This window comes from Rousettus aegyptiacus, unplaced genomic scaffold, assembly GCF_014176215.1.
Source record: "Rousettus aegyptiacus isolate mRouAeg1 unplaced genomic scaffold, mRouAeg1.p scaffold_m13_p_3, whole genome shotgun sequence".
Taxonomy (NCBI): Eukaryota; Metazoa; Chordata; class Mammalia; order Chiroptera; family Pteropodidae; genus Rousettus; species Rousettus aegyptiacus.
In genome coordinates this window covers 121,421,806-121,446,445 of record NW_023416306.1, presented here as the reverse complement: position 1 = coordinate 121,446,445, position 24,640 = coordinate 121,421,806, and the positions used below count along the sequence as shown (strand labels likewise).

General features: G+C 35.7%; 1 protein-coding gene across 6 annotated transcripts in view; it reads left to right on the top strand.

The window, feature by feature from the left end:
* The window catches only part of ATP8B4 (ATPase phospholipid transporting 8B4 (putative)), a 192,596-nt gene that overhangs the window by 68,237 nt on the left and 99,719 nt on the right, over positions 1–24,640 (top strand). For all 6 annotated transcript variants that reach the window (XM_016128585.2, XM_016128590.2, XM_016128584.2 and 3 more), the window contains 3 exons: positions 11,363–11,435; positions 18,206–18,276; positions 22,304–22,386. In XM_016128585.2, the coding sequence (XP_015984071.2) occupies positions 11,363–11,435; positions 18,206–18,276; positions 22,304–22,386 (227 nt within the window). The remainder of the gene's footprint in view (positions 1–11,362; positions 11,436–18,205; positions 18,277–22,303; positions 22,387–24,640) is intronic.

Genomic DNA, 24,640 nt, shown 5'->3' with positions numbered 1-24,640 from the left:
AGTCATCAGTACACACTTTGAGGAAAATGAATAAGGCTTTTATTTTCTCAACTATTATGATTTGTCCTGCAATCATTTATTCTATTCTTACTCTCTTTCCATACTTGTGGCCTTTCTAGCAGGTGTAGTTATGTGGAATTATTACTTCAGCCAAAGAGCTACACATGTTAAGCATACAGCATGAGTGACCATGTAAATAATTAGTCTATTCAAAGATTCAGCAAATATGTACTGCTGCCTCTAATATGTGCTAGACACTGTCCTACATACTAGGGATACAGAAATAAGCAGGACGGACAAATCCCTGCCTTAAGGAGCCTACTATTTAGTGGAGAAAACAGACAATAAACAGAATAAAAATAAATAATATGATTTCAGCAAGTTATAAATGAAACGAAGAAAATAAAATTGGATAATACAATAGGAAGTAATAGAGTGGAAGGTGGGGTGATGACTTTAAATAGGGCAGACAGAGAAGGCCTCTTGAAGAGATGAGATTTAAGTTAAAAGAAGCTAGTCATGCCTAGATCTTGGATAAAAGGTACAATAAGTGTAAAAGCCCCAAAGTGGAAATAAACTTGACAGTAAGATGTTGACTGTGGCTAGAGCACTGTGGTAAGAGGAGTTCTGAGGGAGAAAGAGCCAATTCTTGTAGGTCATGGTGGGGAATTCCAATTTTATACTAAATGAAAAGCTATTAGAGGATTTTAAGACAGAGAATGACAAAAAAGATTTCTCTGGCTGCTATGTGGACAGTGGAAAGTAGTGAGAGGCAAGAACAGAATTAGAATGACAAGTTATAATTCCTAATTTGTCCAGGTGAGATGATGATGCCATATACTTGATGGTTGTAATGTAGAAGATAAGAAGTAGGAATATATCTTATTAAAGGTTTTCAAACATATGAGAATAGAATAGTACAACGAACTTCTATTTATGTATTACCCAGCTGCAGCCACCATCAACTTCTTGTTTGGGTATTTTAAAAGCAAATTATGTATATCATATAACAATATCCATAGAAACTTTAGCGTTTTAAACAGAAAAGAAACCTAAAATATATTTAGTCATAATACTATTACTATACCACTAATGCATCAGTACTTCCTTAATATCATTTAATACCCAAAGGTTGAAATGCGTTTGGAAGGTAGAGTCAACAAGAGTGCTGCCATATTGGGTGTTTGTGAAGAGAGAAATGAGGAGAATGGGTCTTGGCTGAGGTTCCAAGATGGGAAAACGGGGGAAGGAGCATATTACTGTGGTGTTTGTTTTTTTGTTTTCCCCTAACAGGGAGACTGGAGTTCTGTTACAGTATTAGTCATTCTGTAGAGATGTAGGATAAGCAGTTGAAATTTAGGGGAGACGTTGGGTCTGAAGACATATATTTGAAAATCATCTGGCCACCTAGAGCGGGAGTCCAGCTTCTAGACAGTGAAGAGAGGAGCTCTGAGTCATTCCAAGGTTTGAAGATGGGAAGGAGGGAAAGGGCTGGCTAAGGGTTTGAGAAGGAGTGATCAATGGGGATGTGGTGCTCTAGATTTCAAACAAATAAACAAAATGTTTACAGAAAGCAGGAGTAGCTAACAGTGCTGAGTAAAGTGAAAACTGAGAACTGATACTTGTATTTAGCAAGATGAAGAGAAGTTGCATTTGGAGGGATGAAGACAAAATCCTGATTGGAGAAAGCATGGACAATCAAGAAGTGGAGATACTGAACATAGATAGCACTTTGGAGACTTGAAATAAAAAATAAGAATGTACTATCCTTATATTAAGGGTGCTTTATAATAATAAAAATAGTTTACAAAATGCTTTCATAAATTGATCTTGTAAGATACTCACAGATGTCATGATAGGTTTTTAAATTTCAGGTGGGTTTATAGCATTTTAAATACATCCGTGTTATGAATAAAGAGGTATTCCGAAGGGTTAGCATAGTCAATTAATGCAGGTCATAGTAGAGATTTCCAATTTTGGTCAGCTTCTTGCCCAAGTCACATGGATGTTGGGGTGAACCTGGACCCAAGTCCATGTTTTCTGATTCTAACGACATGGACTTTTTCTACTGTGTGGCATCATTTTTGTCATATACAGGATTTCAGGATTCTTTAAGAATGTAAGGATTCTTAAAAAGTTGATTTCAACTTCTGGTCCATTCTGAACAGTATTTTGTTTCTGAAAGTATCAAGATTGTCCCTCTAATGTCATCCTCAAAGAACAGAGTATTTACCATAAATTTACCTAATTTTTGTTTAAGCAATTCATTAGGATTTGTCATTTGTTAATTTGAAATATTACCTTGAACTTTGTTTATACTCATAATGAAAGTGTCTAGGGTACAAAACTTATGGGTCCTTGAAAGGCAGTATTCTAGTAATTGTGAGCAATAAGATTTATACTGGTCTTGAGAGAAATATAAATGACATAATGATTGAAGCCTCAGAAAGCAGAGATATTTTACTCATGACCACAAGTAAATCCTGATTGAAATTTGTTGGCGTGTTGTTGTCATGATTCTGAGAAGCAAAGTCTAGAGGGACCAGAGTAATATAGTCCAGACATATAGTTTTCTGATGAGCTCATTGTATAAGGGGACAAAGCAGGGAATATCTTGAGGAATGAAAGTTAATATATCCTTTATTAGACAATTTCTCTGCTCTATCAGTTTTCTCACTGGGCTTTTGATGACAGCTGTATGGCAAACAATCTAACACTGAGATCATTCTCCTGAAGTTCAGGTATTCTTCTTTGCTGACTGGAAGAACATCCACATGCTCCAGGTATCAGAAGGCAAAGATGATTCACTTGGGGTTATTTAAGAACCAGATTTCTGTTTTTGCACTATTCTCTAGGTTCCTTGATAACCAGAGTATGTATCTAACTTTACTTGTAGCTCCGCCACTGAGCCCAGTGCCTGGCTCAGAGTGCTCATTTTATGTGTATGGTCTTGAATTCGTTAATGAAGGGTACCTTGCATGCCAGTAGGTGATGATCTGATTAAGAAGTCTACCTACATGTTGTCATATTTCAGAAGGACTCAACATGATAAGCATTACAACCTACTTTAAAGTAATATTTTAAATTTTTCTTAAAAAGTGTTTAGGACTTAAAATGATTGCAAATCTAGTAAATAAATAAACTCATGATCTTCTAGTGATGTCATGCAGCTATACTTTGTGCTCCAAAAGCAGGAATGCTATTTCCAGAAAACTGGGTTCTCTAACCATAGTAAATCAGATCACACAACTGAGAGACACATTTGCTTCATCTATGTTTGTATAATATGTATCATTACTTGGCACGTTAAGCGACTAATATTTTTTTTCTGGCTTAACAGACATTTGATTCTCTCATAACCTGGCCCTATATAGAAAAATTTATTAATAATACATTTATTATTATTATATAGTCCAGACTTATGCCCACCAGAGGCAATGGGAAAACACAATATAAGCCTACGTCCTGGAACCAAAATATTCAGGTTTTTATCCTCTTTCATTGTATTCTTTTAGGGTATTTTTCAAAAACAGAAATTATTATTCACTACTGAGCTGGGTAAGAGCATATTCTCTGATTTCTCAAAATAAAGCGAGGCAACTTAGATAAAGGGAATGGTCAATCTACTCTAGCTAAGGTGATTGCCTGTAAATTTTTTTTCATCAAACTATGTTCTTTGTATAAAGAATATCTCAAAAACAGTTGCTTTTTTTCCTGCAGACATTATTCTTAGAACATTTCAATAGTCAGTAGTTATCTGTAGAATATTTTTTAATGGAAAGGTACTAAAAAATTATCTTCTAACTTCTAACTTCATTTACCAGTTATTAGAAAAAAGAGTAAATTGGATGACCCAAAGTTTTGCAGATTTTCCTCCAAAAGTATTAAGGTAGAGGGGAGGAGCACAAAGACTCATGGCAGTTGCTTGTATTGACTTTATAGAATTGAAATTAGAACTAGAGAAAGGTGAAAAAGCTTAGATTTAAAAAACGATATTCTAATGACATGAACATGTCAACAGCAAAATTGGGAAGTGGGGTCTCAGTGTGCAGAGGATGCTCAGCTGTGCCCCCCACACCCCTTTCCATACTGCAGATGTACATCCCCGGCTACCAAGAGTGCTGCCTACATACAACCCTCCAATGTCAGCCCTCTCTGAGAACTGCCCTTGGCCTAGGAGAGTTGTTTTGCTCAAGGTCACCCCTCTTGCTGGGTTCAGACTACATCCAATGGATGAACAATGCCAAGGTATTCTGTCTGGCCCTCTTGATCCAACTCTGAAGTCCTGGTTCGGCTCCATGTGGTTGCTCCCCATGAGGTTGGTTGAGCCTTTGTTGTGACTGATTAACAGCCCAAATGTGCTGCCTTTGCTTCCCCACAGGTGTTAATTTTGAGAGAACTTGCCAATAAACTTCCTGAGTGCAGATCTCCCTCTGAAACTGCTGCTCAGGAATCCAACGGAGATTTAAATAACTCTGTTACTCCACAGTCACATCTAAGATGTTTCCTTCAGCATTCGTATGAAAGCAGGTGTAATAGACTTCCTTTGAGATATTTTTCTTCTGATTTCCTTTGGCCTCATCCTCTATTAGCCATTTATTAATGGAATCCTACTAAGAATTTACAGAAGACAAAAGATCTTAAGAGACTGATTCAGGAGAAGAGTTTCAGTTTAGGGAAATAAAGAGAGAGAATGTGTTTTTCTGTGCAACTCTCAGTAAGCTTATTTAGTTCAGGTAAAACTTAGTAAGTAAATTGATCATTCTGTTTTAAAAATGGGAAGTGGGAAGGCTACATTATGTATGTGTTTTTTGCATTCTAATAATGCACAAAAGGATCTATATGGATATATATGTTAAGCAAGACGTCTCTAAGATTGATTACTTTTTCTCAGCAAATTGTTAAACTAAGTTATTCATGCTGTAGAACTACATCTTGTACCATCTCCCCTTCTTCCCACCCTTTTCACCTGGCAAAATTGGTGTGAGAGCATCTTTAGTGCTGACCACAGACCTCCCGTGTGTTTCTGCCTCAGCATAAGTGCTGTGTTAATAAGAAGGGAGGAAAAGGAGGAAAACATCTGCATTCTTCAAGATAAATAGATTCCAAAGATATGAGTATTATGCTATTCTCAATGTAATGAGATTCTGTTCACCAGTCTGTTGTTAGAGGATTAAGGCCAAGCTGTGTCTAACTCTAGTGTAGCTCTGACAGCGGTGGGATTGAAAAGAACCAGAAACTGCTGCTGTCCACTGAACATTTGTGTCATGGGACCATGACTGCAAGCTGTCTTTGGATCCCAGTTTTTAAACAATGGGAGCGTGCACGATTGCTGTGATCAAATCCTTTCAAGTCCTTAGGGTCCATTCTTTTTCTAGATAGGCAATATATAAGTATCATAGAAACTAAACTACAAGAGAAGAATGAATATAAATGTATTAAAAACATGGGCTTTGTGAACTCAGGTTCTAGTCCCAGTTCTGCAATTTAATGTGACCTGGAAAGAGTTTTCTTTTCTTCTATTTTTCCTCCTTAATTGGCCTTTAAAATATCTACATATAAGGCCAACAATTCATGTACTGAATATAATTCAAACAGTACAAAACAGTATGCAATAAAACGAAGTCTCCTTTCCATCCCACTTTTCTTTATTTTCTTTCTCTTGTGGCATTCACTGAACAGTTTCTCATGTGTCTTTCAAGATATTTTCTATGAGTATAGGAGCAGATACGTGTATATATATCTTTGCTTCAAAACACTGTTAGGTTTTTACCACGCACATGCAGTGTTCTACATGTGTCTGTTTTAAACTAATAATGTAGCTTACAGAATATTTTATAATATTTTAAATCAGTACATATAGACCTATCTTATTTTTTTTTAGCGGCTGCATTGTAGTCCATTTGCTATATGAGCCATGATTAAATAGGTTTGCCATGGTATGTCGATCTAATCTTTATTTGTGGGCATCGTTGGTTTCTAATAAATGGTTATTACACATAATACTGCAATAAACATTTTGTAATCCATCTTTGAGCACTTATGTGATCAGTTTTTTAAAGTAGAATATTTACATCAAAGCGTGTAGGCATTTACATTTTCGACAGATGTTGCACAATAGGCCAAATATTTCAATTTCTCAGAACCTCATCTTTCTATTCTATTCTATAGAATGGGAGTAACAGCTTATGGCTATCTTATAGGGTTGTTGTAGGATTAAATGAGATAAAAATGCATGAATAGTATTGTCAGATATAGCAAATTAAAATATAGGATGTCTAGTAAAATTAAAATTCATATCAATGATGATAATTTTTTTTTAGTATAAGTATACCCCAAATATAGCATGGGACATATACTAAAAATTATTTGTTGTTTATCTAAAATTCAAATTTAATTGAATATCACTGATTTTATTTGGCAATCCTATGCACGAAGAGATCAGCATAACCCTAAAATACAGGAGGCACTAAAAAATGTTGGTTGCTATAATTTTTATTAGACATTCAGGGAAATGATATCATTCAACAAATGTTTTTGGAAATAATTATTTTATACTCATTAATTACTTACCTTTTATTCAACAGATATTTATTGAGTGCCTACTATGAACTCGGCATTATTTTAGGTCTTGAGGTTACAATGGTGAATAAAACAATGTCTGTATGAACAAAATACTCTTGCATGTTATAGGTCTGACATGGACTTCAGATTAAAGAAGAAACCATGATTGTTGTATGTGAATTGATTGGTTTATTAAGTGAGGTCCATGATATCAATCTTCTTTATTATCTTCTCCTTCTGGAACACAACATACTTCTGTGGCTTTTGAAGAAATCCTCTTTTCAGAAATCTATGTTGCTAATGGGCAATCAGAAACATTAGAGTTTAGAAAGGATGACAGGAGCCTTGAGGGGCCCATTGAAGAGCTCCTCCTTCTGTCCCTTAAAGGTCTAGCAATGGGCTTGGTATTTTGCTCAAGGTAAATACTTGATTTCCGCAGCCAATTGTTCAGTGATGTGGAACTTGGTAGGTGCTATCTCGCTCTCAGACTTGCATTTTCTCAAGAGAGTTCTCAGCAAAGCCTAGAAGCCTTTAGGATCTCACCATGAAGAAACAGGTTCAAATCAATTATCAACAGTTATTAGATGCAGTTGCTATCTTTCGCCACCTTAGAACTCAGATTTACTGATGCTCTGAGAGTAGATATTACGCAGGCATACCTCATTTTATTGCGCTTCAGAGATATTGCATTTTTTTTTACAAATTGAGGGCAAGACCTGCCACCAGCAAAAAGGTTACGACTCATTTTATTGTGCTACTCACTTTATTGAGGTGGTCTGGAACTGAACTTGCAACATCTCTGCAGTGTGCCTATAGTTAATGGGTGTATTTTAAGAAATTATTTCCTCTTAGTCATTCTAGTCACTATTTTACGGCAGTTAAACTCCATATGTTTTATGGTATCTTTGAGATTTAAAATGTATGAGTCCTTTTCTTGAGTTTTGGCTTAGTATTTAGCAATTGACTTTACCCCATCTATTTTTGAAAACCCTGGTCCAAAGTAGCATTAATTAAATTGTGTTCATTTCAAAAGCTGGAATAAAATAAGCATATTTCCAAGTCTTTGATTTCTCGATTCAGTGAAATTAAACAAATTAACTTGCTTTCAGAGTACTTGTATATCACAATTCCTCTACTAGAGCAGAAGGGCTTTCCTTGACAAAGGTAAAAGCAAAGTTTGTCTGTGTCAAGTCCGCGGACCTACATGTCATTGCTACAGCCCACGAGGCCGTCCTGTGTTCCCCTTGCAGAGCTATGATGCAAGTTTGCTACGAACATGAGCTCTAAAACAGCTGCACCACACATGGAGAGCCAGGCAGTTCCTGTTTTCATTGTTTTGGGATGATGACGAAATGCAATCACTATACAAACTAAAATCTTAGAAGTCTAGAGATATTCTGAAGATGAGCTTTAAAACAAATCTTCCTGTCTGCCCCTCCAGTCCTGCTGGTATGTCTTTTATGTATTGTCAGTGGCACTGGTAGTGGGTAGAATGAGAAAAAGATGGAATTTAAAAATACAGTGATTTAAATGCATTTGGAGGTTCTGCTCAGTTAACACTTGTTTAGTAAGTTTGACTACTTCTTAGCTATGACCCTTAGTACTCACCGAGATATATTTCTGAACTTCTAGTTAACTGTAGTTATAATTACCTGGTAAGATAGAATAGAAATAGCATTTTAAAAAACCCTCTTCTGATTATGTTATACACGTTGATTGTTCTACAGATATATATTCAATTCAAATAAGGATTTTAACCAAAGTATCACACACCCTCTATGGTTTACCAATATCTCCAAGCCCTTTTTCTTTAAAACTCTAATTATATCTGTAGAGCGTTCCTTTCTCCTCTTTTAAATAATCTATTTTGTGCTGCTTCCTTTTATTCTTCATTCAATTTCTGATTATTTCTTCAAGACATAAGATGACATTTTTTTTTATCATAGTTTTACTTTGTTATGGTTATGCTTTCTTCTTAATGGGATGCTGCCCTAAAATCTAACAGGTACATCTGTGTGTCTGTTATATAGGTTACTAATGAAGTAGTTAAATAGGGCTAGGGTCAGGGTCGACATCTAGGGAGTAACGCTTGCTGTTTCCTGACAGATTGCTAATTAGCTTTGAATAATATTTCTTTTGAGAAAGTTTCTCCCATGTACCTTCATAACAATGTTTTGTTTCATGCTCAGAAAAATTTTGTGTCAGCCTGCATTGTTGCCTTGTGAAGGTTTTCCGTAGCCCATAGCCCAAGAGGTGATATTGGGTCCCATGGAATTTGTACATGTACATACCAGAAGGCTCTAAGATCTCAAATATTGTTAGTCATAAGACTTTGGAGGCAAAATATTTGGAGTGTTTCCTTTTAGGGAGAACTTTCCACTGTGGTAGGTGGAGAGGGATAGGTGACCAAAGACAGGGCATATATTGGAAGGTGTCTGGAATAACAAAAGGGCCTTTCAGGAAGACGAGCTTGGAGAGACTGCTAGGTATATGTTTTGGGAAGAGGGCAGGCAAGTAGCAAGAGAGAAAAAGAAAGTGGACTAGAGTAAGATAAAGTAAGGGAGCTTGTGCTCATATATGATTATAGGAATCTTCTGCTTTCTTGGCCTCTTGAATGACATGAGTGGATTAATAGATCTTAGCAAAGCATGGTCAAATAAATTAATTTGTGGTTTTCTGCTTTTGGAAATATTTTAAAAGTTAAAAAGTAGAGGTTAAAATACAGGTAGAGATGCAGGTGGGTAGGAGAGGAATGGGCATGAGGATTTGGCATGAAGAAAGGTATTTTGCTATGCTTTATCGCTCCTCTGTATGATTCCAAAAAGACTTCGTGTTTACAATATCAGATTGCTCCATATCAGGATTCTTTACATGCTCTGGGGTTTTGCAAATGTTTTTCTTAAAGAGATTTTGTTGTGGTATTTTTTTTCAAGAGTAGCCATTAATTCAAGCAATTCACATGAATACTGTCACACCTTTAAAAACATCTTTCCAAATGCTTTGGTTTTACAGGGGGAAATATCACAATACTGAACTGGAGAAAAACAGGTTAGGGAGAATTTAAATAAGAAAATTTAGGTTTCTTACCAAAGAGTGGCTATTGCTACTTATCTGTACAAACTTAATAGTCAGATATGCATTTTGAAATCTGTATTTCCTTTTTACTTTGGTTGATTTTCATTTGGCCGGAAAAGATAGGGTGCGGTCCTTCCTAGAGCTTATAGTGTACAGGTAGCAGGAAGAAAAGTTTGGAAATGAAGCTTAATATCATTTCAGCTTCTTCCTGAAACAGATGCGCTTTCCATAGAGACTTCAGGGCAATTCAGTAGCAGTGCAATTTCTGTGAGTAAAGACACAGTCTCTATCTCATTCTAGCCACATCAGCTTTTATCTGAGGTACTGTCCCCTGAGAAATGTCACTAAGGCTCCAAAGGAGGTATCATGAGGAGAAATAAACCAGCACGTAAACTATACCTGTAAACACAAATAAAGTGAAATTTAGAAGGCTTCCTGGGTTCTTCTGTTGTCATTGAACTAGAGAAAGTGCAGAAAAGTATGGCTGGGGAAAAATGATTGAGTTCTGGCTAGAGATGAAAATGCTGCAGTTGAAAACTTTCCAGAACAACATGTACTTGGATCCATATTAAAGAAAAATTTTTTGAGTGTTTAAGCCAAATGACCCAGCAGGGTTGATAGTGTGAGGCATATTTCACAGTTGTATAAATATTTAAAACTGTTTTCCAGCCTATAAAACAAGTAAATTAGGTTGTTTTTAAAAACTGCATAATGAAATTAACCTGCCCACTTCAACTTGTTGGGGAACCTGCCCCACTCATCTAGCCTTCTCTCCTAAAAGGGAATCACCGAGAAAGAAGTGTGAGGAAGGCTTCCAACTTGGAAAACAAAGCTGGTTTAGAGAATATCAGAAGGGATGATTAGCATCACGGCATACTGCCACAGGTGGTCTGTTTCCAGATGGCCTGTCTGCCTAACTTGTCATTGGGGCCCAACCAACTAGATACAATAAGCTTTTCATTATAAGCCCCTTTGTGAAGTGTAGACCCAGGGCTCCACTATATGCATGAGCCTCAAAGAGAGCAGTGCAGCTTCTTGGCTGTGTTGTTCCGAATTCTGAGCTGTTGGTTCTAGCCATTAGAACACCACCAAGTTTGTCCTTAACCGCAGGGCCATGGATAATTTGTAGGTGGTCTTTCTAATTAAATCTTCTAAGACTTCTTTTACTTCCCATTGTTCTTGTCCTTTCCAAAATTTATCCATTTCCTTTTACTTGTATTTTAGCTATTACCCTGAACCACTCTCCCTTGCCTCTGTCTCCTCTTTCACGTCTTGCGTTTAGTTAAACAGACTTCTGAGACAATGGCAGTGATGTTTTTACATTTACGAATAATAGAGTTCAAAAAAAATTTCGGTGACTGAATTATTCCATCCCCTTCCCCTTTTTAATGTTCTGGTCAAGGAAATGTAAGCAAGAGTTAATAGCTACTATCTAAAAGTGATACCACGGGGCGGTGCAAAGAGTACAAGGCTAAGAGTTAGCCATCATGAGCTTAGCTCCAGGGGTACTGCTAACTCACTAGGTATCCTTGGTCAAATTACTTGGCTTCTCTGGGCCTTTGTTCTCACATCACTCAGGTAAAAGATTTTGTAAGGTCCTTTGAGTTTAATGTTCTAGAAAAGTCTTATCTGCCTTTTTTTTTGTCCTATGATGGTCCATTGTGAATACATTTCCTTGATTCTTCTCTCTTCCTAAAAAAATTGATTTTGTTTTTGTTCATAGACTGCAGAATGAAAAATGGATGAATGTCAAAGTGGGAGACATCATTAAATTAGAAAATAACCAATTTGTTGCGGTGAGTATTTAGTGTTGTTTAAAGAAGTTATCTCAGATTAAAATAGCATATGTACTGTAGTATTTACAGTGGAAAATTTAGTAAATCTATACTAATTTGGAGCAATTAAGGAGAAATGCCAGGATGTATTTGTAAAAAAAACTTAATTATAAATGTTTCAAAATACATATTAATTAATTACTTTCAATAACATGGTAACTCAGATAAAGCTGAGTGATTATCACCTTGTCTATCTTCATTGGGATATTTTTAAATTAATAGATATAAAAGATTTACCAATGTTTGATGTAAATAAGAGCTTTTACAGTGCTACAGAGTACTCTAAAATAGTTTGTTCTCATATAATTTGAATATTATCCCTCAATAATGGAATTAATACTGTTAATTTGCAGGGTATTTGAAGGAAAGATCAGCTAGAAGAAAATGTATGCCCCTCCCTGAATCAGAAATAATCAGAAAATTTCTATCGATTGTTTTGAATTAACAAAATGCTACTTATGAGGTTTTGCTTTGTATAGTAAAGAACCAGAAAGAGTAATTTGACCTAAACTCTAGTCCTGACAAGGATTAGATTTGAACCTCTCTTGATCCAAGAGAGCATCTCATCAAATCTTTATTAGTACCTTTCCAGGGTATCCTTCCAGAGAGGCCATTTTGTGATCTAATTGTTCTCTTTGTTATTTTAAGTTTCATAGCTTCAAGTCAGAGTTACTTGTTTCAGTCTAATATCTGTAAATAAATCCTCGTTTAAAAAATATGTGGGACAGTAGAAAGTTGGTAAATTTCAGAGAAAGAAGATTTTTAAAAACATCTATCTGAGCTACATTGAAGCAAAAGCTTTTCGCTAAAGTGTAGAGGTACAAAACACTGTCTTCTACATGAAAAAGTAAATGGCCAGTGTTCTGTTTGTAAGAAATTATTAATGTGTGGGGATGAAATTTAGGGACAAGAATTTTTTTAAATCAAAGAAAGGGCCTATTTGTGAATATATGATACAATATCCATTATTATTCTCTTCCATTCTTTTTCTTCTTTTTTCACTATTTTTTTCTTAGTTTTCTCAAATAAATTTAATTATAAAAAATGAAAATAATGATATACCTAGTACATATTAGTACTCAACATGTGTTTGTTGGATATGAAATTTTAATTTTAAATAAAAATATTATCTGTAATCTTATACATTTTCATTTTTAGAACTTTATTCTGATTTTGTCCATGTCAGCACATTTTCCCCTAAGTATACTCAAATTTTTGTAGATTAAATTTTTATTTTTGAACTACAAAAAAAATTTAGAAAGAAGATAATATTGTAGGTGGCAAGGAAGGTAAAGAATTCTATATGTTAGAATGGCTTAAAAAAATAAAAGAAAGTTCAAATGTAGTGTTCAAATGAATTCTACAAATTTATCTTACCTCTAGATTATGGGATCACTATCCTAATATTCTTTCACTGTTGTAGTTTGGTTTTTAAGCACCAACAAACAAAATGAAACATAGCAAAATGCTTTGTGTTTTAGAATTGTATTTCAGTGATTTTGCAGCCAATCAGAGGAAAGAGTGTATATTTGGGGATTAGAGCTTTGAATTCTAGTTCTAGCTCTGCCCTTTAAGCTCTGTGTGGCTATGAGTAAGGTGTTAAATCTCTTAGAGCCTTGGGTTCCTCACTTAGACGTGATGAAGCTCTCACTATGACTTTTTAAAGGTTTTAAACTTTACATGGCTTAATTTCGTTCATCTAGTGCCTGTGGGGCCAGAGATGACCTTTTCAGGATTATAATCCATACAATGGACAGAGTATTATCCTCCTCACAGGTTTGTTGAGAAAATAGTGACACGATTATGCAAAGTGTTTTGTAAACCCTTAAAGAATTGTACAGTTTTTAGGTATTATCACTTGAGGTTTCGTTTCATTTATTCTTTAATTCAATAAACATTAATTATGCCTAATAAATCTATCAGGGCAATGTTGTTGGCTCTGAGGACTCAAAGAAGTTTAGCAGATTCTTTTCAATTTTCCTCTGATTGTAGTATTTGTTTCAGATTTCCATGAGGCAGCTGTGGAAGGTGGGGCAAGGGGCCTTGTGTTGGAAAACACTTCTTCATTCTTGGGAGCCATACTAGGAGTCTCTCCTGGCAAAACATGTGAAAAAGCACCAATAATTGAGGAAGAAAGTACAAATGGGGGTGTAAGGATGATAGTTCTGGTGGGAGTTAATGACTGTTTCCCTGGTCTACCTTTGAGTTCCAAAAATCATGCTTTCTCTTCCCTAAAAAATAAATAGGTTTGCTTTATCAAGGCTCTCTCTCATCTATGGATGAAAAGAACCACAGAAGCCTGTAGAGGCAGAAGTTGTTTTCTGATTTGTCACAGTGTAACCAAAGCATACCCACTATAGAGAGAACATGTGAAGAGTGTATGCCACTCTTGAGCCCAAATGACCCACCCTGATTTTAAATGGAAATAATGGTTTTGAAAATCCGCCTTGGTCTTGTTTCTCATATTTAAATTTCAATGAATATGATAACAATAGAACTTCATGCTCTTTGGGTCTGTGCGTCTTTTTCTTTGAGCTTCAAAGAATAATTTTAAACGAAATCTAAAATTTTCTAATCCTTATCATCTGTGATTGAAAATAGTTATGAAATATAGAGAAAGATGCCTGTTTATACCTAGAGCTGCTTTTCTTTTAAAACTTCTTAACCCTCGCAATTTAGACTATACACACACCCCATTTATTTTGAGTTGGAAATTTAAAAGCTTGAAACAATGAAAGAAGTGGATTGTTTTTAAATTTAACCTTTAAAACTTTAGAATAGCACAATTCTAATATTTTTAAAAACAAAATTAAGAAAATTGCACGGATTTGGAATGCCAATTGTACAGCAGATGTAGCTAGAAAATTGTTAGGCTAATATGTCAAAATAAATTGCTAAAATTTTAGTCAATTCTTTTTAGACATTCAAATCTTTCAGAATTTCATAAAAACCCTTCTCTTATTATTATTTATTTTTTATTAAAGTATAGTTGACATACCATATATATTAGTTTCAGGTATACTACATAGTGATTAGATACTTATATAACTTACAAAGTGATCATACTGATAAATCTAATACCCATCTGACAGCATACATGGTTATTACAATATTGACTGTATTGCCTATACTTTGTATCTTCATGACAATTTTGTTAACTCCCAATTTGTACTTCTTAATCCTTTCCCCTTTTTCACTAACTTCTCCCAACCCCCTCCCATCTGGCAATCATCAAAATGTTCTCTATATCTATGAGTTCATTTCTGTTTTGTTTATTTTTTTTCCCTTTAGATTCCACATATAAGTGAGATCATATGGTATTTGTCTTTCTCTGTTTGACTTACTCTACTCAGCACAATACCCTCTAGGTCCATTCATGTTGTTGTAGAAGGCAAAATTTCATTATTTTTTATGGCTGAGTAATATTTGATTGTATATATGTGCCACCTCTTTATCCATTCATTCTTTGATGGACACCAAGGTTGCCTCCATATCTTGGCTATTGTAAATAATGCTGCAATGAATATATGGATGCAAATGTTCCTTTGAAGTAGTATTTTGGATTTGTTCAGACAAATTTCCAGAATAGGATTTCTGGGTCCTTCTTTGTCTCTTGTTATAGCCTTTGTTTTAAAGTCTATTTTTCTGGTATGAATATTGCTACTCAGCTTTGTTTGTTTGCTTGTTTGTTTCCATTTTCATGAAATATCTTTTTCCATCCCTTAACCTCAGTCTATGTATATTTTTCAATCTGAAGTGAGCCTCTGGTAGGCAGCATATGTAAGGGTCTTGTTTTCTTATCCATTCAGTCACCCTATTTAGATTGAAGCATTCAATCCATTCACATTCAAAGTAATTGCTGATAGATAAGTAGTTATTGCCATTTTATAATTCATATTTTTGTTTTCTCCTTTTTCTTCTTCCTCTCCTCCTCTTCCTCCTCCTCATCCTCCTTCTTCTTCAAGAAGCTTCTCTAATTTTTTTTTTTTTTGTAATACTGGTTTGGTGTTGATGAACTCTTTTAGCTGGTTCTTTTTTATGTTTTCTCTTTTCATTTTTATGTTTTCTATCTCTTTGTTCAAGTTCTCACTGAGTTCCTCCATTCTTCCCCTAAGTTCATTGAGCATCCTTATAAGAAGTGTTTTGAACTCTGGAGATTGCTTGTCTCCATTTTGTTTATTTATTTATTTATTTTCCTGTAGCTTTGTTCTGTTCTTTCATTTATGACATGTTTCTTTGTCTCTGCATTTTGATTATCTCCCTGTGTTCGTTACTATGTATTAGGTAGGGCTCCTATGTCTCCCACTCTTATTAGAATGGCCTTTTGTAGTAGGTGTCCTGTGTGGCCCAGTGGTACAGTCTTTCCTGGTCACCTGAGATGAATGCTTCAGGTTTGTCCCTTGTATGGGTTGTATGTGCCCTCCTGTTGTGGTTAAACCTTGGGTTGCTCTTTGCATGTCAGTGAGAGGGATTGAGCATTGAGCTGATTTGTTGTAAGAACTCGCTGATGAGGGGCTGACCCTACAGAGGAGGATTCGCTTTAGCAGGGCTCTAGTGCCTGCCCAGTCTGCTCTTAGGGTGTGTCATCTTTGGATGCAGCCATGGGTGGTGCTCCCGCTGGGTCCGAAGCCAACATCTAGAAGTGCCAGCTTTGGGGCTTGCTGGGAGGGGCTCCTCTGCAGGCCGAGTTCAGCCACAGCCTGTGCACTGCCCAGGGCCATCTGGCAAGAGTTACCAAGCAATCTGCAGATGGTTGCCATGTGCATTGGGCTTGGTGGTGCCCCTAAAGGCCAAGCTGCAAACAGAGGCAGGCTGGTGATAGTGCTGGGCTTGGGGCTGCTTAGCAAGAGGTACACAGCATGTTGAGGCCAGATGCTGCTTGTTTGGGTTTTGTGAACCTTTGAGAGATTTTAGGAAAGCCTTTAGCATGAGCAAGATGGGCCACTTTTATAAAAAAGCCCACGGAAATAGTTTGGGTGGACCCACAAGTTGGATGGGGCAGGGTCTCAAAAAATTGTCAGGGCTGCGTGACCAGTGTTAGGTAAGTTCATGGAGACTGAGATGTGGAGCCTGCCTGCTTCTGCACGCTGGGAGAGGGAAGAGTTCAACAAAGAACCAATGGCTTCTGCCCGCACTTCTGTCTGGGACAAAGCTGCTTCTCTAGCTCTTGCCCCAAAGCCAGAAAATTCAGTTCCTCCCCGTATGTCTCTGGTGCCTTTCAAACTACTGTCCCAGTACTAGAACTCAGAGGGAGTGAGTTCATCACTAAGTTCTCATGTGGGCCCCTCAAGAGAAATGTCTGCTACTCCAGCTGCCCTCCATCTCATTCAGCCACACTCTCTGCTGGGTTTCACAGCCAGAAGTTGTACGAACTTCTCTTCTTGGCAATGGAAACCTGGGCTGGGGAGGAATGTGGGGGGCTGGGACCACATGCTTCTACTGTGGGAACCTCTGCAGCCAAGATATCATCCTCCTGATTCTCAATTGCCACATGCAGGCGTGGAACCAGCCCATTCTGCATCTCTGCTCCTCCCAGCAGTCTCTAGGTGACCTCTTCTGTGTGTCCCCATTTGTAGGCCTTTTCTTCAACTAGACTTCAGAGGACTCTCAATGATGCCTGTTCTGTAGTTTAGTTGTAATTTTGATGTGGTTGTGAGAGGAGGCAAGCACAATATTTACCTACTTTGCCATCTTGACCAGAGCCTTTCATTTTTTTTTATTGGTGAATAATATTCTACTCTTGTGTGTGTGTGTGTGTGTGTGTGTGTGTGTGCGCACCACATCTTTATCCATTCATCTATCAATGGATTAGCAATTCTACTTCTTGGCATTTATCTGAAGAAAGTTAAAACACTAATTTGAAAGATATATACACCCTATGTTCACTACAGTATTATTTACATTAGCCAAGATGCGGAAGTGAAAATCCTTATTTTAAAATAAAATTTGAAATTTGAAATAAAATAAATAGCTTTCTAATATAGAAAGTTGCCAGAATTCAAAAACTGAATTGTGCTGGGTCATTTCCAAAGCTCAAATGTACAGCTACACAGGATGATTTATCTCTGTGAGAAACCAACTATTCAGTCTCTGAATGTTTTCCACTGTCTTTTACCACATTTCCTATTCTATCTTGCCCTCTTGCTTAACTCTGCTTTATTTTCTCTTTCTTCTTCCTTACACTCCCATCTTTGTTTTCTAAATTTAGTTTTATTATGTTTTTCTTTTAACGTCTCTCTTTTAAAATTTTCTTGTTTCTCTTATTTTTTAAAATATTTTCAACTTACTCCTACTCCACTTCTCTTTCTCCGTCTTCTCTGCCTGCCCCCTGCTCTTAACTGATAATACAAAGGAATTAAAGTATGTGATTATACATATTTCCATTTATCTTATTTATTTGGGAGAATTTTACATTTTCTATTAGCAATGGTCAAAGTAAGGAAATAGAATTTTTTAAGATATTTCTTGTAAAAAAGGTAAGTTTATTTTTTATGATAACCCCTGCCCTTGCTTATACTCTGATGGTGAAAGGAATGCAAAAGAGGAATAGGTAAGTGCAAGGAGGGTTTGATTTAGGACATATGACAGAGAGGTGGAACAGGATTTCACCTCTTTTACTTTTTCCCTAAGGCTCTCCTGGCTCATTAGTAGTGGAGGAGATGATGCAACATAGAAGACTTTCAACCAATCTTCCCTTCTCAAGTATTCTTTATCTTGATTATTCAAAATAGGCTGATCTGCTTCTTCTATCAAGCAGTGAGCCACATGGCCTCTGTTATGTTGAAACTGCTGAGCTTGATGGGTAAGTTACTAACATTAGAATATTAATTAGATTGCTTTAAATTTATTTAAAAGTCATACATTTAGGAACAGGACTTAAATATTAAATCTTATTCTTCATTTTATTTTCTTTAAAGAAATAGGAGTCTACACTGCAAGGTCCATTTATTAGTTACTTTACAGATTTTTGAAAACTATTTTTTTCTCTAATTTATTTTTTTCAGAAACAGTAAGCCAGACATGTATAGGTAGATAATTTTACCCAAGGACTGCACTGAGATTTTTTAGAAGGGTCGTTTTTGGGTTGGTTCATTTGTTTTTAATTTCAAGTAATTGTTTAAGGAAAATAAGAGTAGTGATCAATATCAACTGAGGAAAGAAAGATCAATGTTATTTTAGAAGGCAACCTTTTGGAACTGGGTCAAATGAAGATGTTGAGAGAGAAGAGAGAAATGACGTATAATGCAATTTCGACATTGATGTTAATTTAGAATTTAGTTATATACCATAAAATAACTCTGTTTCAGTGGATTGAATTTATGTGTCTGGCATAAAAACATTTATTGAATATTTACATTTTAAAGATACCATAAATGTTTTTTAGATGACTTTTATCTTTTTAATCCCGAAGTAGGTACTATATAAGCCTTATTGTACAATGAAGAAATCAAGTCCTAGACTAAGTAATTTTTGCCAAACTTTTAAAGAGTGAAGCCAGGACTCAAATTTGGCAGTTTGACAAAAGAGCCCATGGTTTTAACCACTGCCTTCAGAATCATTGTCATATTGAGCCATTCAAATAGAATTTGGCCTGTGTTTAATGCCCTGATTTGGGCAGAAGCAAAAATAATGCTGAGAGGAAAATTTATAGCAAAAAATACAGACACTTGAAAAAAGAAAAAGTCTCAAACCAATAGTCTAATTCCCCATCGCAAGAACCTAGAAAATAGCAAAATAAATTCAAAGTTAACAGAAGGAAGGAGATGAAAACAAGAGCAAAAATCAATGAACTTGAAAACAAAACCAATAGAGACAATCAATGAAATAAAGAGTGTGCTGTTTGAAAATATCAATAAACTCTACAGGCCTTTAGGAAGACTGAAAAAGAAAAAAAGAGAAGGTACAAATTAACAATACCATGAATGAACCAGGGGTTATTGTAATAGATCCTATAGACATCAGAAGGAAAAGGAAGTACTCTATTAACACAAATTTAACAACACAGATGAAACGAGCCAATTCATCAAAAAACACTGTCGCAACTCAACCAATATAAAATATAATTCAAATAGTCCTATAATTATTTAGAAAATTGAATTCTAATGTAAAACATAAAACTATAAAAATTTTAGACAAAAACATAGGAGAAAATCTTCAAAATCTAGGGTAAGTCAGAGTTCTTAGACTTGACACAAAATTCATAATCCATAAAAGGAAAATTTGATAAACTGGACTGCATCAAATTAATTTTTTTTGCTATGCAAAAATCTCTGTTAAGAGGAGAAAAAAATAAACCTCAGACTAGGAGAAAATATTTGCAAACCATCTATCTGACAAAGGACTTGTATCTTGATCATACGAAAAATGTTCAAAACTCAACAGTAAAAAAACCCCAAACAATTCAATTAGAAAACTGGCAAATGATATAAAGGAACATTTCACCAAAGATGACATACAGATGGCAAATAAGCACATGAAAAGATATTCAACATCATTAGCCATTAGGGAAATTAAAATTAAAACCACAATAATATAATCACCACATACCTATTAGAATGGCTCAAATAAAAATAGTGACAACTCCAAATGCTGGCAAGGATGTAGAGAAACAGGATCAGTCACACATTGCTGATAGGAATGTAGAATGGTATAATCACTCTGAAAAACAGTTCTGTAGTTTCTTAAAAAATTAAACATGTGACTACCATACAACCCAGCAATTTTACTCCTAGGCATTTATCCCAGAGAAATTAGACTTATGTTTACATAAAAACTTGCTCACAAATATTTATAGCAGCTTTATTCGTTACATCTCAAAACTAAAACCAACTTACATGACCTTCGATGGGTGAACAGTTGAATGAACTGTGTTGTATACATATCACGGAATACTACTGAACAATAAAAAGGAATGAACTATTGATATATGCAATAACCCAAATGAATCTTTAGAGAATTATGTTAAGTAAAAAAAAAAGCCAATCTCAAAAGTTTGCATACTATTTTCTTTCATTTATATAACATTCTTGAAATGGCAAAATTATAGAAATGGACAACACATTGGTGGTTGTCAAGAGTTAAGCATGGGTGGGAGGAGACAGGGAAGTGGGTGTGGCTACAAAAGGCATTCTTTATGGTGATGGAAATGTTCTGTATCTTAACTGTGCCAATATCAATATTCTGGTTGTGATATTGTGATACAGTTTTGTAAGATTTTACTATTAGAAGTAACAGAGAAAAGAGTATCCAGAATGTTTCTGTATTATTCTTTATGCTAAAAATTATTTTGAAGTTTGTCAAGATACTAAGGCAGATTAAGGAAGAGTATGGCATGACACTAAAGGTATTAATCAGGAGTCTTGGAAAATATTTTTTTTTTACCATAAGGCTTATGTGCAATTATTTTTTCCCTTTAGTTTCTACATCTGAAGGTGGAAGTAAGATATTGGAAAGATTCCTGAGGAAGTAACTTAGAATGATGAAAACCTTTGATGGATAACACGATGTTTTGGGTTGGGTTAAGGAATGAGGACTGTCTAGCTCATTTCTAGCATTTGAAAAATTGTTTAATTAATGGACACATAAGTCTTTTAGCCTCAAACACCAGTATCTCACTCTTGTCCATCAAGCCCAGCTCAATTTCTGCTTCAATTATGAAATTCTTGATTATCTTAATGTCTGCTCATCTCTGCTTCCGAGGAATTAACAGATTGGTATCAATTATATTACTTTTCAACAAAGTAACTTCAATTATACATCTGACTTAGTGTTTCCTGCAGAAAGTTATTTCACCAATGATCATGCTTATGGAGTTTGTATTGTCTTAACAACATTGTGAAACTCATTTATGGAAAGTTTAGATTAAATGCCCTCTCAAGTATCTGCTTTTTGCTTCTCCAAATTCCATTATTTCATTGTTTGGCATGTACTTCCAAAAGGCAATATTTACTTTTTAACCTACCACTTGTTTCCCTCAAGAAGACTGTAACCCTTGTGGGGCAGCATTGAGTATCATTGGTGACTATGATATGTATTCAATCAATATTTGTTGACTGAATGAACCCACTACTAAATATTGCCATACAAAATAGAATTCTGACAGATGATTTTGAACTACAGCAGGAGAGAATTAGGTTGAACTTGGTGAGAAAACTGGCATGGCAAACTCTTAAATACAAGCTGTGAGTGATGATAATAAAATCTTCACTGCCGGTCATTTCATGACTACCAGAGAGCAGCCATCCGTCCTGTATGTGTGGTCCTGCCTGGCAGATGACCAGCTCACTGTGACCCTCTGAGTTTCTGTTTGGTTGTTTGATTCTAGACTTACTCTTGGGATTCTTGGATTGATTTTAAAAGAAAAAGAAAACCATATTCTTTTTCCTATTTAAACTTAAGCTACTATGAAATTAGCCATGACCATCTTTTTCAAGCAAAACTTCTATGTAGCTAGTAGACTTCGGAGTGATACTGGCCTCCTTTATTAGGTAACTGCGTTTCTGTTTCTTATGTGTTTTGTAACTCAAGCATGATGTCTGAGTAGGTTTGAATAAAGCCGTATTTATTATGTCCTCTGTTCTTTCCAATAGCAGAACAGATTACTGTGTCATTATACAGATGTGCTGTGGGTGGAATGCCAATTCTTAGGAACCTGCAAAGCCCTGTTCACTTTCCTGAGACAGTGTGAGGGATGTGAATGACATTCAAAAAGAATTCTTCAAATCTCTTATGTTGGATTTTGCATGTGCTACACCAGCCTGATTGCTTTATGTAAGATGCTGTTGGTCTGTTCCATATGAAAACTCAAGTCATGTCAATTACTTTCACAGGGAAACGAACCTTAAAGTCCGCCATGCGCTATCAGTTACCTCAGAACTTGGAACAGATATTAGCCGACTTGCGAAGTTTGACGGTAAGTGTTTAAAACAGACAAACAAACAAAAATCTCAAAACCAAAGAGCTTTTGTAACAAAAAAAGTAAGAAACTAATTATCTGAAATCCAATTTATGTTCTCTTTTTTAAATTTGATGGAAGGACATAAAATTCTCCAGGCAACAAACCCTGTCATCTCCTTTCATGCTAAAGAGTAAAAATGTTTACCAAGGGGAGAACGATTTTACCAGGTCATTGTTCATTTCATTCTTATTTCCTCTTCTGTAGATCTGGTTCCCTTTAGTCTCACAATATCCTTCACTTACATGACCTTGGCCTCACTGGAGCCCTATGAGGGCTTGCCAAGAATGAATACAGGCCACATTTATTTCTAGGTCTAGGTCTAACTATCCATCCATTCTCTGGCTCCATAATAAAGACCAAACACCACACTACAAACTTAGTGAAGATGGTAATCCTGCCTCATGTATTTCTGTATCTTGCATAGTTCCTGGCATAAGGTCTTAAAGATAGTAGCTGTTTTGGAAGAATATTCTAATTTATTACTCCTTTGGTCAGCTGTTATCCTGTCACTATCTTCGCACCTTTCAACCCAGTCGCCTGCTCCTCAGGATACCTTCCTTTACCCGTTCTGTTCCTGCTGTCTTGTTTTTTTTTTTTTTTTTTTTTTTTTTTCTGTTAAGGCTGTCACAGAGAAATGACATTTTTTGAATTAAAAGAGCGAGCCAGTAACAGTAGGACTGTAGACACCACAACAGGCTGTAGGAGAATCTTTGGGGCCTTCCTGCCACTGCTCAATGGTCTCTTGCTTTACACATTTGTATGCCTGGTTTTGAATATCATTATTTCCATACGGATTGGTTTTATTTATTAACAAATCTTTATAAGTTTGAGACCATCTTCCAAAATGTTTTTCTTAGAGTTCACTAAAGGAAAATGTGGACAAGGATCATATGAGTTAAAGTACAAGCAACTTTACATTATAAAGTTTCTCCAATGCACCATTTAGAGCTTATATTGCCTATGCTCTGCGTTTACTTGTAAACTCCATCTGGATTCTGTTAATATTTTAATCTCTCTTAAAAGAGTGCTGTTATAACAAATGTTTATAGAAAAATATTCCTCCAGTTTGAGATTTAAGTCAGGGAAATAGCCAGGAAACTTTGAAAGGCTCAAGAAATATTTTGATTAGATTAAAACAAATTACACATTTTCTACTAAGTAATTTTTTCAATGAAATTTTACTGTTATGTGAATCCAAGAAAAGTAAATTGTATTCATAAATTAAAATACTTGCTTAAAATGCCTCATAGAATATTTATGAAGTCCTAAAAGGGCAACCTACATATAATTTACCATTATTCATTTCTTTTTTTGCCAGAATTGTACCCTTACACCTCTGTCAATCTAAGAGGAGGTAAAAATTCATGATTTTTAGTTTACCATCAAAAAACAGAAAATGATTGTTATAATTACCCAGTTCACTTTCTTTCATAGGTATTGGCTGATAGCTTATGCTATGATTCAGTTACAGACAGCCCTGAAATCTTAGTGGTATAAACAGTAAAATTTTATTTCTTACTGATGTCACATCCTGATGCAGATTGAGTGGCTTTCTCCATTTTGTAGCCATGGTGCCTAGACTAATGGCCTCTAATATCAGCACATCAAAGTAAGGATGAGATGAAAGAGACAAACCGACTTTTAATTACCTCTTCCTCTCACATTTTATTGGCCAGCATGAGTCTCATGGGCCTGACCTAACTGTGAGGAAGCTTGAGAAATAATAAGTATGAATATTTGTTGAGTTCTGTCACTACCACACCCTCCAAGAACTCTGACTATAGGTCAATACCAGGATAGCTGATAAAGGGTCAGGCTGGATTAGGTGGATTTCTTACATGGAATCACAGGAACAGGGCCAAGAATCCTCCTTCTCAACATGACTCCTCATCTCTCAATTCCCCCTATCCAGTTCTACCTTTTCTTCTTATAGCACTTACCACCATCTGATGTACTCTCCAACTTACTTATTTTCTAAGTTTATTATTTATTGTCCATCTCTACTGCTGCAATGGGAGCTGCCCAGGAATCTTTATTTTGCTCACTGATATATACTGGTTCCTAGAACAATGTCTAGCACACAGTAGGTGCTCTGTAAATATTTGCAGAATGAGTCAATAAATGGTCCCAAATGCCATAGAGTGGGGGTAATTTACCATCAGCCCCCAGAAAGAAGTAGGATTGCTAAAGAAGGGCGTAAAGCAAAAAG